Consider the following 17191-nt stretch of genomic DNA (forward strand, 5'->3'; position numbering starts at 1 on the left):
ATGACTTCCTGCTCTCCCATCAGAAACAAGAGGAAAAAATAGTTAGACCGCCTTATGTAGATGTCTTTGGAGCCCCCTAGTGACCATTTAGGGCCACTGCATTCCACAACATTACAGGAAAAGATCCTATCTGGAATAGGCCCTAAATCTCCACTTCATACCACCTCAGACCTGTGATTATAGAATCTTAGGGAAATATGGGCGAGGAGGGGGAGTAGGGGAGAGGGGGAATAGGAGGAGAAGCGAGAGAAGGAGGAATCAAGAATAGGAATTCCTCTCATATCTTCCTCTAGCATCCTTGAGGAGTTTGACCAGAAATAACTTGTCCAAATAACTGCCCTATTCAATATGACTGACAAGTGCAAAATATTTCCAGACATGACAAAAACAAGGTTATTTGAGCACTGTCTCCATCCCTTTTATGATGACATTGATTTTCATGCAGCAAGATAGAAAGAAGATTTAATAAAGAAATTTGGACTCAACTCTCACACCCCAGAAAAAGTAGCACCTTGAAAATTAAGGAAAGCACATTTCCCATTTGAAATATAGCATTTTAAAGAGGTGGGCTATATCAGTAAAGTAGCTGTGCCTGAAGTCTGACCTTTAAAAAAGGATATCCATTCAAAGAGGAGAAAAATAGTACATTATTCTTGTCATAACATGTCAACAATTTTAAAAAACTTAACTCTAGTATATACACATTAAAATATTAATCAACATGAACTCACAATACAATTTTTAAAACCCAACAGTTTTAGTTCATTTTCATATTTATATTTCATGTTCATTGTAAAGATTTTAGAGAAACAGCATGTCCACATGGGGGACACAGCAGAAGACATGGGTTCAAACTCTGTCTTCAACCACTATGAATATAACCATGGGCAAAACATTGAGGCCCGGGTAACTCTCTCAGACTTATAACTGCAAAAGAACTGTTAATCTGAAGAAATTACCAATGTAGTATCATTTGGAGGCAGTTTCCCAACTAGGAGTTTCACTCAAACAAAATCACAGGTCTAGGATCAGATTACTTGTTACTAAAAGGTCAGAGCTCTATGTGTTTATTTTGCAGAGGGAAAGGGGAGAGAGAAGAGGGAGAAAGTGGAAGGTAAAAGAACTAGCTAAAACAACTTAGAGTAACACTTTTACACTGCAAAGCACCTTGCTGGTCTTACCATCAGGGTCAAGAAAATGGAAGGTGAAAGATTCTTGCTTACCTGTTGCTGCTCCTTCACTTTAGCAGTGCCAACCTCTGAAAGGGACAGACTAAGCTTCTCTTGCTGTTCAGAAAGGTATTTCTGATAAAGACTCAGAAGTTCCTGGCACTCTCTATACTGTTGCTGCAAGGGTGAGATAGCAAGTTAAGGAAAAAAAAAAACAAAACTTCCCAATCTCCCCTTCAGATTATTTTCTAGAAAAGAGCTTCTACCACTGGAGTTCAGATGGATATATTAATATAAATTTTATATCTGACTTATATAACAAATAATTTTCTTTATTTTTGGATATATTTACCTTTGACCTTAAGTCTTTTCATTAATATAATTTAGTAATGATATATTAATAAACATATTAAACATAATTATCAGAAGTTACAAACAAGTTCAAGCACTGTATGTTAAGAATGCCTATTCTAGATTAATTTAAAGTTAACTTCAGGTGTCAAATATCAAGTGCAAAAAGCCATCCTAATCTATCTCAACTGTTAGGACCCCCTCCTTTCCAGATATTACTTTGGATTTTTAAATCTATATACATGGTGTATCTCTACCCACATAATGTATGTTCTTCAGAGAAAGACCACATTTTTTTTATCTTGTGTCTATTTTCAGTGTCAACTGAGTGCTTTGCACATAAGTATTTAAGAATCGTTCTTTGAAGTGAAAATTTAATTTTTTTCCAAACCTTTCTAAGAAATACAAAATTTTACCAAAATATCAAACTTTTGGCCTAATTTCAGGACCATCTTCATCTGCTGCCAGCCTTTCCCAGGCTTTCTTTTAGTATTTGACTTGATAATGACAATGAATTGAGCAAAGCTATCCCATTCAAAGAGACATTTTCCCCTAATTATCAAATACACAAAACTAAAAACAACTAGGACTAATGAAGAAGTAAAGGTGATTGGTTATATTTATTTCATAAGTTACAAACTATAAAAACTGCAATTCAACAAGTATTTATTGACCATTTTGATATTACATACCAGAAACTATGTTAGGAATTGGACATTTTTTTAAAATATTAAAATAAAAGTCTTTATTCTTAAAGAATTTAAATTTTACTTTAAGAAAACACAAACAAAAAAGGGGGGGCTTATAATTTAACTGTAAAAGTCAATCAAGGTAACATTTCATTTTTAAACCGGGAGGCAGAGAGAGTTGATTGTCTAGGCTCCCACTCAGATCTTTGTATTCAGTTATGAACCAAAAACAAACAAACAAATAAATAAATAAATGAAGACCATTGCCCACACACACAACTTCCTGGTCCCTTGAAACTTGGAAGATGTTCATTAAATAGAACTGTAAGAATACCCAGCCACCAAGGTCATCTCTGTGGGAGGCAGGCATTTGTGACCAGCAAAGAAATCTGTTCTTCACCTCTCACTGTAATTTCTTCCCTAGTCCCTTGTCTTACAGCAAATGATTTCTGAATCTCCCCCTTATATTTAATTATGCATACTGCTAGTATAAGGCTCATTGTCCAAAGGTATTATTCTGTATAAATACCTTAAAAACAAGTTGTCGTGATTAAGGGTTGGAATAGTATTTCTTAAATGTCAAATATAGTGCCTGGTTTCAGTATTCCTTAACATTTTCATGACCTAATCATTGCTTCTGGGCAGGTTCATGTTCTAATCACTTTTGCCAATCATGACTGCATAAATAACTGACTGCTTCATTATTCCTATTATCAACCTTAAAAAAAAAAAAAAAAAGCCAGAAATGGCTTGTAGGAAAGAAACTGCTTTTGGTAAGGGGTCAGGTTACTAAGCTTGGAAACTAAATTAATAAGGAGAGCTTGTGGAATACTTTACTCAGCATCTTACAAAAAATAACAGTATAAACAATGGTCTAAATAAGCTAATAGGTTTTCAGAGTCAATCCATCTTAGACTAGCCTGGTTTTACATTTTTGTGCATTTTGTCAGCAAGCTCCAAAAGACTGGAATGATTTGTGGTGGTCTCAGGAGCCTCTGCCAGCTATGATGTATATAAAAGGAATTTTTTATTTCAGCTGTAACCATAGGCAGTAATGTTTATAGAAGGTGAACATATTAGCCTGGACACAGGGTATGAATTTTACTCTCGAAAAAGCCAGTTCAATTATACAGCCTAAGAGTTAAATGTCAGTATTTGAAGACAAATTATAGGCAAATTCATTTAAACCCATGTTATGTGGCAGAATATAAAAACAGACAGTCCTATCTTTATCAATTTTTTATGTCCTTCTTAATTCACCAGATTTCCAAATTCCCCTTTCTGGTCACCCCACCCCCACAGCATAATAAGATTTCAACTCTTCATCTGGACAGTATGATTCATGTTTTTAAAAAATGTAGGTGAAATGTCTGCATCATTGATTTTAGGGGTACATTGAAAGAGGAAACAGATCTTTCTTTATTGTGATCCAATGAGAGAAAATGATGCAATAGACAACACTAAATCAAATTCAAGTGCAAGTTTTGTACACCCAAACCAAAACACCAGAATCTAACTTAAGTGAGCAATACAGCAATCATCACAAACCTATTATGGGAAGTGAAGAAAACTTTTTAAGTATCCATGGGAGCATAGGACCTATTGGACAGCAACCCAGATTTGGAGCCATGAAGACCTGTCTCCAAGTCAAATCATTTAGGCCTAAGGACCAAGAGGAACCAGCTAAGGCACTTGACTTCTCAGTGATCTAGATAACTCTCCAAGAACAAAAACTGAACAAAATGTACCGATATGCATTAATAAAATTTCTTCATTAAATGAAAATACATTTATTAGGCTTGTATATGCCAAGTAAAGTGCTAAGTACTAAGAAAGCAAAGGGAGAAGGAAGGAAGGAAGGAAAGGAAAAAACGAGAGGAGAGAGGGAGGGAGGTAAGAAAAAAAAAAGGAAAAGAGAAGGGAAGAGAAAGGAGAGAAAAAGGGAAAGAAGGAAGGAGGGAAACCTTATACTATAGAAATGTGACCTATTATGGAGAAGAAAGGGAGATTAAAAATATGAAGGTCATAAAAGAAGGAAAATTGTGAAGAACAAATCTGGGGTAGGAAAGAATTAAGTATTTCAAGGTAAAACAATAATCTGGAATAAGAGAAGCCACACCATGATTTCTGAAGCTACTTAACTTTTAATAAATAACTCCAAAAAGAAGAAAAAAATAAAGAGAGCAATTTTGTTTTATTTTGTCTTAAAGTTATCATTCTTAAAAACAAAAATAAAATAGTTATAATTCTTTTCCTTCATTCTTTATGTTCTTCTTTTTCCTCCAATTTTTTAATCAAAGATTTGGTGGCAGAAATAAAAATAAAGCACCAGTTTAAACACTATACTGAAGATCTTCCTAAAGCCCCACAGCCTAAGAGTTTAAGGGTGCAAAAGACTTAAGCCATAAAATGTTATTGTAATCTGACACTACAAGACAGAATTGACCATGCCTTGACCTGTTGCCAAAAAAAAAAAAAAGTTAAAAAAGGTAGTACTCCAACCCTGCTCATACTTTTGAACTTAATTCAACAAACATTTATTAAACACAGTCAGTATGCAGAGCACTGTGCTAAGAGCCAAAGAAGATACTTATTTAAGTAAGAGTGATATAATGGACATGAAAATAATTGTAATACAAATAACACAGGGTAAGTACAAAAGGAAAACACAAAGGCCATGGGGAACTAAGTGAGGGAGATTCAGAAAGGCATCATGGAAAAGGTGGCATTTAAATTGGACTCTACAGGACATAGTAGAGATTTAACAGTGAAAAAGGAGAAGGTATCTTAGGCATTGGGGAAAAAAAAAAAAAAAGCTACGTTTAGGAGGCTTTTAGGACACGTATTTGACAGGAGATAATCCTCTCACCATTCTGTCACTGCTCCCATATTAAATGGGTGACAAGTTATGCAAATTCCCGTTCAGCAAAAGAAGTTTTGGCAAAAAAAAGAGAGAATTGGTTTACCATGATCCACTCTGCTAAGCTTAGAAAAGGATACCTCACTTTCTCTAATACGTGTGTAAATACCCCCAAAAGAATCAGAGGTAAAATTAGGATCCCAAATGACTAATCAAATCAAAGGCTAAGTTAACAGAAAAGTTGCTGAATTGTCTATTCTATAATTGACCAAAAATTAGTTAATCTTTCTTGAAATTCATACTGTAGGTCCATAAAGTGAAATTTTAACTTTTAATTAAAAGAACAATAATTTTTAATCAGGTAAAAAAAAAAAAAACTTCACTAACATAAAAATAACATTTATCTATCTAATTGTTATTCATTTATTTTAATCATGACCAACTCTTCATGACCCCATTTGGAGTTTTCTTGACAAAGATTGTGACAAAGAGTTTGCCATTTTCTTCTCCAGCTTATCTTAATAGATGAAGAAACTGAGTCAAACAGAATTAAGTGGCTTGCCTAAGGTCACACAGTTAGTAAATGTTTGAGACTAGATTTGAACCATGAAGATGAATCTTCTTAACTCCAGGCCAGGCCTTTATCCACTGTGCCTGCCACTAATACATATCTATATCTATATCTATGTATTCATATAGATATAAATATACACACATCTATTTACATACAAACATATGTATACCTTTTTGATTATTCTGGCAAAGATCATATTTAAGCTGTTGAATCACACTACTTTCAGATATCTTTGTACCCCTTTAATTGGAATACAGATTTTTTTTTTCAAATATACTATTGAATTAAAAGTTTCAAAGGCACATACGTTTTTCCCAACATTACCAGAATATACCTCCTACTGCCACTTCTCTTCCCTCTCCCCCACAAAAAAAAAAAAAAAAAAAAAAAAATTACTATGCATATTCTCTGAGAACCTATAAAACCTATATATGAGGCCCAAATTACATAACCCAGCTTGGTGCTCACTGATGATATATGTAACACAAAATGGATTTCTGGTAATAATAAGAAAGATTGATTTCAAGATGAATTGGTTACCAGGGCTAGACAAGAACTCCACATGAATGTTCACGCCCTTTTATCAAGTTGCAGTCTGTGCCTTGAGTACAACCTGCTGATCTGACTTTGAAATTTTCCATTTAATTAAAAGAAAGTTTATGGGAAATGTGTAGCAGTAGTACAGGAAGGCAGCATTTTAAAATCTCTATTCTTAATCTTAAAACTCAAGGAGCTTATTCTGAATGTCACAAACATTTCCAAACAGGCACAGGACAATTAAAATGTTCTCTGAAACTAAAAGAGAGAAGGCAGGGTCTTCCTCAATTCTCCCCTTTTTCAATGTTCATTATCTATGACCAAGATATACAAAAGATGAGCCAAAGAAAACTATCTAGTTGAAAAGTTTTACACATGCTAACTATGGCATTATGGATAAATGGAGAACTGGTCTAGCCATCAGAAAAAACCTGGGTTCAAGTCCTACCTTTGATAAAAGTAGGCTGTGTGAGTCTGAACAAATTACTTAACCTTTCTGTCTCTCAAATAAGAGACATATTATTCACTAGGTGTTCTTCTATCTAATGAAATCAGAGGTTGAACTAAAAAGGAAAAATGTCTTTTAGAACATTTTGCATAATAAACTATACATGTAAATTATAGCGTGTCTATATATGTACATATATATGTTATAATAATTCTTGATGGTGCTCAGACATTAAGAACAAATTACAAGTCACTATACTGCTGTTAGTTTTGCATATTTATGTTCCATAAATTACTGCATAAGTGAGTAAAATAATTATTTTTTAAATTGAATAAAAGTATTGAGATGTAAGCTCAACTTTTTACTACTCAATTTTAATTCCACTAGGTCTCTATATTTTTAAAGCTTTTATTCCAAGAGCTTAGAGGTGAGTACTTGGCATGGCAACATCTATTAAAAATGTTCTTAAATTTATATAGATCAAGGTTATAACAAAATGGTTGTGGACAATTCAATTGTTCAATCTGTTTTGATGCTCCAGTTCCAGTATAGTTTGTGGTGAATTTTTAAGGTATTTTGTTTTTACTCTAGATATCCAATGGATGCTGATTTTTTGCACCTTGCAGTAAAATGCCATTTATATATACTTAGCAATAAAGATCTTTCCAGAGAACATTCTGGTAACCTCTGTTGCAGTGATCTGATTCTGAATCCACCCTAATAAATCAATTTATAAAAATAAATCCAACTAACTCAGATGTTTGACAAATTTTTGTCGGTTGAGTCCACAAAGCTATATCTTTACTTTCATTCTTGGTTTGTAGCCTTGGTTTAGAGATAAATAAATAAACAAATATATGTGGCATTTAAGTGTTTCTATGTGCAAGCCACTAGAGATACAAATAAAAAAGTAAGACAACTCTTTATTTCATGGAGATCACTTTCTTGTGGGAGGAGATAATCCATGTTGAAGGTTTTAGCTGCAAATCAGATGAAAAATTTGACACAGACCATTTCTGGCTAACATTAATAAATCAAATAATACTTAGTTATTTCCAGTCATAACCATTACTTTGTGTTCCAAAAGTATTTCCATACATTTAAAATTTATTGCAAGTTTTGAGAATTTTAATCAGGATTCTTCCTCCTTATTTATAAGTATTCTTGTGTCTAATTGTTGCCTTAGGCCAAAAAGACTATATTTCCTTAACACTGTGAAGATTTAAGGGGGGGGAAGGTCTATATTCATTGTCATCCATTTTACCTGCCAAAAGAATTTATTAAAAGTAGTACTGCATAGTTAGGTATTAATTCTTCTATGTTTTTTCTATTAATCTTTGACTTCCAGATGCCATTTAATCTCTTAACATACTTAAAATTAACTTGCCCTCTTGATAGTCTTAAACTTTATGTGCCTTTCCTGGAGAAGGCCTAAAGAAAGGAATTTACAAAAATATCCTTTCATTTATTGACTTAATTTGACTTTCAGGATGAATGCTCAAAGCCTTAAGTTTGCATTCCTTTTTGGTAAATATTAAGAATCTTACATTTATTGAATAGAAATGACATTTTTATATTGATGAAGAAAATTCCAAAAGATGAAGTAGCTATTTATTATGCTCTTCAATGGAGTCATATAACTTGTCATCCATATACATCCTATACTTAATACAATGTTTTCGTATAACTCCTTTGTCTTGAAAGTCATGATCAGTTTTGTTCACAACATATGAACATATAACTTTAAGATTAGATAACCATTACAACAAGCTTCAACACCTTCCAATACCATATGACAATTGAACATCAAATACTCAAGTGTTCTCATTAAAATTATATTTATTCTGCATATTTGCAGTCCATGACTAAGGTAGAAGTAAGAATCTGAGTCAAAGTCTTTGTGACATTCAATAAATCAATATAAGTGTTACATACAGCTCTTATATGTGGCTTATTGAAAAATCACTCAATAGATAATGATCTCCACTTCATACCTCTTGGACTTTTGGGCATATCCTTTTTACTCTTCAACCTATATATTGTTTTCCTATAAGTGTTCGTGGATCTTTTGAGTGATACATGCAGTGTTTTCATTAAATAAATGTATAACTGACCTAAATTTGGAGTGGTCACTGATGTTCTCATCTTTGGGCAATAAATATGTGATGCCTTGATAAGAAAGATAGATTCAGGTTCAATCTTGCATCAAAATGAAAATTATTCAAGTTTTTGATCATGGAAATCTGTTAAAACATTTGAACCAATAATTATGGATTTTGACTGCCCTAATACTTTCTAGTTTTATAAAGAATCTAGTTTGTCATTTCCCTAGATGTAATCATTAGATTGTTCATTATACTAATGGTACACAAGTTCTGTTTAGGTACTTGATCCAATTTTCATTTTAATCATGTTGGACTTTTTTAAGGCATAGAAATGAACAGAAATTTTCCACATTCTCAGTTTTTAAGAATTCTTCCTCTAATTTCTTTGCTAGAGTCTAAAGTATAATCTTGGGGGAAAAAATTGTGTCTAATTTTTTACTTTGTTCTTTGATTTATTGTTTTATTTTGGTTTACTCCCCCACCTCCACCCCCATCTCAATCTTTTGGCTTTTATTTGCAAGATTTTAAGGGCATCAAAAATCTCTTAAATTTTTATTTTTAGGATTCTATTCTACATGTTTCTCTTTTGTTGATTTTAAATAGGTGATTTTCTAATGTGCATTCTGAGTAGGTTTTGATGTAATCTTCCAATTTCTTTAAATAGGTCTTCAATAGTTTTCTACAATGACTTCCACTAGAGCAATGGTTATACTCTATATTCCTACAGTCACTATCCTAACAATGATCATAGCATAGACTACTGTGTACAGATTCTGAGATGATTTTATATTAATTTATATTTACATGTATGTATATAATTTTATATTTACAAATAATTTTATATTTTCTGGCAAACTCTATATTCATGCACAATGGTTACAGCTTTTACCAACTTTTTTGAATTAAACTTTGATATAATTAGCCTGTTTGTTGGTTTTATGCATCAGAGTAAAGAGGTTTTTTGAAATTCCATTCCAAAATTATCTTGTTTTCATATTCATTCAAGATCTTACCATTGTTTTTCCATCACATCATTATCTGGAGTTTGTAATAAGTATAAATTTATGATGCCTTCAGATTCTTCACCTTTTCCTTCCTGAGATATAATTCCTCAATTTCCATTCTGATCTCATCTAATATGGGTTTAAGAATCAATGTTTTTCCAAAGTATATCCTCCTCTCAAATGCAATCCATTACTGAGGATTCCATTAACAAAAAGTAATATGAAGCCTTTGCCTGTACCCACTAAGATGTTTCCAATTGTGTTACTATGTAGTATTGATAAATAATAAACAAATTCTTTAGTCCATTTCATATACATTCTTGGTTTGCCCACTTTCATGAGCAGAACCATCTATACCTAAACATTTTCAATAGGTGGCATATTTGTATTTCCAATTTATTTTGACATATATTGCCCTCTTTGTGGTATCAAAAGACAAAGAAGCATCTCTTACTATCCTCTCCTCTGTATTAAGCTGATCATAAAGATGATTCTTAAGTAGAACTATCTTTATAGAAAAAACTTGGTACAGCAGAGCACTAGACTTGGTGTTAGAAAGACCTGTGTTTGAATTTTGCCTCAATCATCTTAACTAGCTGTATGATTCTGGGCAAATCATCCAACCTCTCTGAGCCTCATCTTCAACGGATGTAAAATAAGGTAATTGGGCTTAATGACTTCTTAGAACCTTTTAAAGTATCCGTTGATTAGAATCCTAGAAGCCATCTCATAATGGTAGCTGAAACTTTAACATAATCACTGGCATTGCCAGATCTTGAAAGGCTTTCACTTCCACCTCAATGTTCTCAGGGCACAGAGAATGCCTACTGTATATCACCCTGGCTGGCATACTCTTACTATCTTGCCACCTTCATTTTCAACATGGATTGGGTTTTGAGGAAATCATAATACTATTATTACTACTAATAATAATTAAAGGAGCAATCCATATTGTTTCTCTGAGAAGCTAGCATTCCCATATCAGCTGAGATTAAATATCATATAAATTTGAACAGAAGTAGGCTTAAAACTGAAATACTTCTGACTCTGCTCTAGACTTAAATCTCTTGATCATGTCACCTTAAAATATTATGCTTAAATCTGAATTTTCATTACCAACATTAACTATTTTGCAAACTTCATTTAAAAAAATCTTTAAAAGTCATAGAATTCACAAAGTTAAAGCTGGAAGGGATCTTAGAAACATTTAGCTCAGTCTCATTTTACAGCTAAGAAATTTAACACCCAGTTTGGGGAAGGTACTTGCTTTAATACCACACAATTAATTAGGTTTTGGCAAATAGATATTCTAAGAACCAGGTCTAAATGTTAGTAAAATATTAAATCAGTCAGAAGTTCAGTCTCTTCTTTATAGATTCATTTTTATACAATGCCCTGGGATGATATATATTTTATGGCATTCATGGCAGAAGTTAGAGTCAGAACTGCAAAAGCATTTCCATTATAAACCCCTCCATTTTTTTCTTGCTTCCAAACTACTAAAAAATTCACCTTTTGTCTGAAAGTTTCTGTGTTTCAGCTAGACCCAAAGGAGATTTTTTTTCATTTGGGAAGTTTGATTTAAATCAGTTCGGCCCTTTTTTGAGTTATAGAAACTAGAAAAAATACACTGCCCATTTTTCTCTTCTCTACCTGAAGGGATTTTATTAGGTGAACTGTGTAACAATGGTTAAACTTTGAAAACCTCAAATTTCAGAAGGGAGCAATTCTTGGTGATGCTGAGCTGCTGAAACTAAAACATGAAAAAGTCAGAAAGCTAAACGACCTATATAGACTGACATGAAGATTCATGAAAACATATAGTGCCCTGAAAAAAAAAAAAAAAACAAGTATATTGGACTCTACAAAACCATTGCATATAATGTATATTGATGAAGTTAAGAGTATACTATAAGTGTATAGCACTATATCAGAGATCAACAACGTTTGAAAAAGACCTACTACAATGGTAATGAGATACAAAAAGATAACTATAAAGCAATATTAATGAAAACTACTTTTCAGAGTTGTAAAACAAAGTTATATTTTGTCCTGTGTAAATATAAAAGTATAAAAGCAGTGATTTATATCAAAGAGATTTGGATTACACGGGTCACATATTCTGTGAGCCTCAGTTTCCTCATTTGTAAAATAAAAGAGTTGTCTAGGTTTGAGGGATAAATATTGCTATTGGTCTAGGGACAAGGAAAAGCTAAGGTCGCACATGAGTTAAGCTTTAAAAGTTAGCCACAAATTCAACAGGCAAAGAAAGTGTTTCCTCTAAGCATAGTTAAATATCATAGGCAAAGTCATAGAAGTGGAAAAGAATAGGGTGTGTCTAGGAGACAGTGAACAGTCTAGTTTGCTTGGAGGAAACAATATGAAATGAGAGTGAAAAGTTAAGCAGGCACAAGCTTATGGAAGGACTTAAATGCCAAGCAATTTTACACTGGAGTCAATAGGAAACACTGTTGGTTTATGGATCAGAGAGTAGTTATGACCAGATCCTTGGAAAGGCAGTACAAGCAGGAAGACCTGTTAAGAGTTTATTACAACAGTGATATTCAAGAGGTAGTCTTGGGAAGAGAGCAAACTATGGATTACAGAAATATTGTAGAGGGAGAATTGCCAGGACTCAGAAATTCACTGGATATGAACGTTAAGAGGGAAGAAAAATTAAATGTACCCCCCAAATTTTGAATATCAATAAAGGATGGTACTTTATACAAAAACAGTTCAGTCAGAAGAAAGAGTAGAGACAAGAGGAAAAGATAATAATCTCAGAATTAGAAATAATGAGTTTAAAGTTCAGTGACACATCCTAGTAAAAATGTTAGGCAAACAGGTACTGATGTGGTTCTGGAGCTAACAAAAGAGGTCAAGAGTGGAGAAAATATATCGGGTAGACATTTGAGTAAAAGTGATATTAAAGTTATAGAGTTGAATGAAATTATAAAGTGACAAGAGTACAGAAAACTATGAATTCTAGCTACATAGAATCAATCTTTAGGCTTAAGAGTGAACTAATACCTACCTTTTCTAGATTATTACTTTCAAACCAAAGTATCCAGAAATTCACCTTTTTTTTACAAGGACTACACAATCTCCCTTCACTCATCCATTGTTCAATATACTCACTCAGGGTATTTATTCATAGTGTTTAAACTATATATATGATACTGCTATGAAAATCCATTTGTCTTGCAAACTCTGGTTGTTTTCTGCTATCCTCACAGGACCCATTTCTCATTCTTTTATAACTACCATGATACTTTTTTATCCCTGGTCAGAAAGACTATTCAGGTTGCTCCTCTGGCCATCTCACCAATGTGGTAATCTCATCAGGGATGCCTAAACAAATATATATATATATATATACACATACATATACATATACACACACACAAATATATATATACATATATAAATATATATAATTATATATATATATATATACATATATACATATATATATGCACATATATATATATATATGATTCAGTATAAGCCCAATATGCCTATGTGGAAAAATTAATCCAAGTGATGGCTACCATGAAACATCATCACGTGTGAAAGATGGGGCGTCATCTGAGATCAGCTGCTGGTTACTCACAAGAACTACTGGTTTTTGGTTTTGTTTGTTTTCTTCCTTTTTCTTTTATTTTAAGATGTCCATTTTTAAAGATATGTAATGAAAACAATATATGACAATATAAAATAATCCATTTTTCTTTTTTGGAGATGAGCTATTTTTTCATTGCAATGTAACTTATTTCTACTCTGGTTGACCAATGAAGTAACACCACTTGGTAATTTCATTAACTACGGTGCTTAGATAGTCACACTAAAGAAGAGTTAATGAAATGAGTTAGGATCTATAGTGTCCAATTTTCCCATTTTTATTTTCAGATGCATACCTACCACCTAGTTCGCAGTAGATACTAACTTTATTTCACAGTATTTCCTAAATCAGTTTAGCTTTTCCAGATTATGAAATGTGGCCTTGAGGAATAACAACCCAACTAGTCCTGTAAAGAATTTTTTTTTTTACACAAACTAAAACTATGCTCCACCATGAATACAGTTATAGGAATTTAAAAAAAAAAAAAACTTCCAAAATAAAAATAGAACTTAAAGCAGATTGAAAGGGAAAGCTCCTATAAGATGAAGACACTTCCAACATTTTAAGGTTAAACCTAAAAAAAAATGGTTAAAAAAGAAAAGTGAGCACTACTGCTCTCCACATGTAAATTACTGCTCAGAGAAAAGTAAAGCTAAGTAACTTCATGTGGAGGTTTATTATCTAAACTCAGAAGATGCTACAAAGACTGAAGGTAATAAAACATTTTATGAACAACTCCACTTCATTGATTCTAATAGAATGGAGCTTCTGTAGACAGAATTGTAGTAAAGAAACTGGTAAGGAAGTAGATCTTCACCTGAGATATCTACAAGTATGGATGGTAGAAGAATCTAATGTACTCAAACCTCCCCCCCATTCCCCACAACAAAATCTAACCCCAAAGTTTAAAAGTATCATTAAAAGCAAGAATTTAGACTTTTACCTTAATATTTTAATGTTATTGATTAGTAAATAAATGGATCTAAGTGGCAGCATTAAAGGGAACAACCCTGAGGCCTAGTTCTTTACCCAGACATGCTTAAGAAAAGAGAACTGAGCTTATTATAAAATCTACCAGACAAGAATAGAATTGTTAAAGATGCCAGATGATTTCTGTTATAACTATTTCTCTTCAAGTGCTCTTAATGTTCTAAGCAATTCTGCCTAGGGGCAGAAACTTTCCACATGGAGTCTCCATAGCAGGGTGATTTTTCTTGAGGGAAAAGATCTGAACCAAATCAATTTACCTGTTTATTTATTAAGGACATAAAGTATCGGGAGTTTCCTAAAGATATATTTTGTTGATCTCAAGATAAACATCTTAAAACAGTAAGTCAAAATAAAAGGTGAGTCTATATCACTTACAAAGAAAATCCCACAGGGGAATGGAGAGGGAGTATAAAATTAGCTAGAGTAATCTGCATCAGGAAAGCAAACAATTTACTCATTAATCAAAATGAATCCAGAATGCCAGGGTGGATGGTTTAATGTGTGGAATTTTATTCTGTGTCTCAGGATTCCTAGTTTCTGGTGTAAGATCTTGAATGACTTGTGTGACTGTTAAATACACTGACTTGGCCTTGTTATGTTCTGGTTTCTCTTTTCATGAAAACCAATACTAACATAATAAAAATATTGCTGGAATTCATAAAACTGTATTTCAAGGTTCAGTAGTTTTCTCAAGGATTATTTCTAGGTATAGTTTACTAATAAGGAAAGTGGAGAAACACAAAAGATTTTTTTCTAAGTTTTATCCAGACACTATAAATTAAAATGTATTTGCAAACAATGGTTTGTAAACTCTGCATATAATGTCTAACTTGTTTGATAACTTCATAAGTTTCACCGAAACTTTTTTTTCCTTTTTTTCTTTAATAAAGATGAAAGCTCATTAAGAGAAAAAAGGGAGTATATTGTGAGATATATGTGAGATAAAAGTAAAGTGCATGAATTTTTTTTAAATATTAAAATTAGGGATTACTTTAAAGTAGTCTCTCTCAGCTTTCAGTTGGCACATGTAATATATAAATTCAAGTTTCTATCTAGTGTCAATAAGACTACAAAAAGATAACTTACAAATTCAATCTTGAAATCAGTACAAGTTGCTTAAAAAATAATCTTCCTTGTTATTGTTCTGTAAGAAATGACGAGCAGGATGAATACAGAGAGGCTTGGAGAGACTTACATGAACTGATGCTAAGTGAAATGAGCAGAACCAGGAGATTATTATATACTTCAACAACAATACTGTATGAAGATGTATTCTGATGGAAGTGGATTTCTTCGACAAAGAGAAGATCTAACTCAGTTTCAATTGATCAATGATGGACAGAAGCAGCTACACCCAAAGAAAGAACACTGGGAAACGAATGTAAACTGTTTGCATTTTTGTTTTTCTTCCCGGGTTATTTTTACCTTCTGAATCCAATTCTTCCTGTGCAAACAAGAGAACTGTTTAGTTCTGCACACATATATTTTATCTAGGATATACTGTGACATATTCAACATGTATAGGACTGCTTGCCATCTGGGGGAGGGGGGTGGAGGGAGGGAAGGGAAAAGTTGGAACAGAAGTGACTGCAAGGGATAATGTTGTAAAAAATTATCTATGGGTTCTGTCAATAAAAAGTTGTAATTATGGAAAAAAAATAATTTTCCTATCTCCACCTATATTTCCTATCTCCTGTGCAATAATTGTTAAAACTGACTTTTCAAGAACTAAATAATCTTTTACATTGGTAAAAATACTGAAATGATTGAATTATGTGGACATATTATAATTACTATATTAGGTTTAAACAATTAACATTTTTAATGATCACAAAGCATTTTCCTGTTATATTTATGATTCTGTAATATATGTCTTGGAGGCAGCTAACTGGCTCAGTGGATATAGTAGTGGGCCTAGAATCAGGAAAACCTGAATTCAGATGTGGCCTCAGATGTTATTTGCCTTAATCCAGTGGAGAAGGAAATGGCAAACTGCTTCAATATCTTTGCCAAGAAAACCCCACCAACAGTATGGGCCATAGTCCCAAAATGTTGGACACAACTGAATGACTGCACCACAATATAAATCTTACATAAAACAATAGAAAAGAGTTCAAGATTTGCTATATAACAACCTGGTGAAATGTACCATTACTGCTTGCTAAGTAAGCAAAGGGATATGCCAAAGGACATGTCCCTTAAAGAGAACAAGCGGTTCTACAGCTAATTAATAGCCTTCTTCTAAACAACCAAAATTTTAGGTTTTTTGTTTCTACTTTTTTAATCTTGAGATACATAGTAAAGAATTTTAATCATTTCCCATATAGCAATCAAATATCACCAAGCTAGTCTTATTATGATCAATAGCAGATAAAATTTCAAACTTTGTTTACATAGGAAACTCTTTGCAACTCTTGTTTAGAATATTGTTAACTTTCCCACCTATAGGCAACATTTTTTTCCATATTTAACTTTAAAATGGTGATAGGATATAATGCATATATTTTAGTAGTGCAGCATTGCTGCACCTTGGATATATACCAGGCACTATGCAAAGCAATAGGGATACAAAGAAAGGTAAAAGTTTAAATTAGTTTTAGGAATTTATAAATGTCCTTTGGCATACCTCTCCTGCTGCTTCCCTGGCTGGATTTTTATAGATGAAATATCTGTGAGAAATATCAGGAGATACATCATTTCTGTGTTTATCCATCTAACTGATAATTATATCTAGCAATTCTACTGGATAGTAGGAACTATAATTATTTATTTTTATCCTCCCCAAAGAAACATAACCATGATATCTCAGAGCTGTACCCATTTTCTATCATGTACAGGAAAA

The 17191-nt window shown here is 32.7% G+C and overlaps 1 protein-coding gene across 2 annotated transcripts in view; it reads right to left on the reverse strand.

Annotated features, from left to right (window-relative positions):
- Positions 1–17191, reverse strand: part of KIAA1328 (KIAA1328 ortholog) — a 527008-nt gene that overhangs the window by 316278 nt on the left and 193539 nt on the right. For both annotated transcript variants that reach the window (XM_051969744.1, XM_051969743.1), the window contains exon 6: positions 1224–1354. In XM_051969744.1, the coding sequence (XP_051825704.1) occupies positions 1224–1354 (131 nt within the window). The remainder of the gene's footprint in view (positions 1–1223; positions 1355–17191) is intronic.

The sequence above is a fragment of the Antechinus flavipes genome, chromosome 1 (assembly GCF_016432865.1).
Source record: "Antechinus flavipes isolate AdamAnt ecotype Samford, QLD, Australia chromosome 1, AdamAnt_v2, whole genome shotgun sequence".
NCBI lineage: Eukaryota > Metazoa > Chordata > Mammalia > Dasyuromorphia > Dasyuridae > Antechinus > Antechinus flavipes.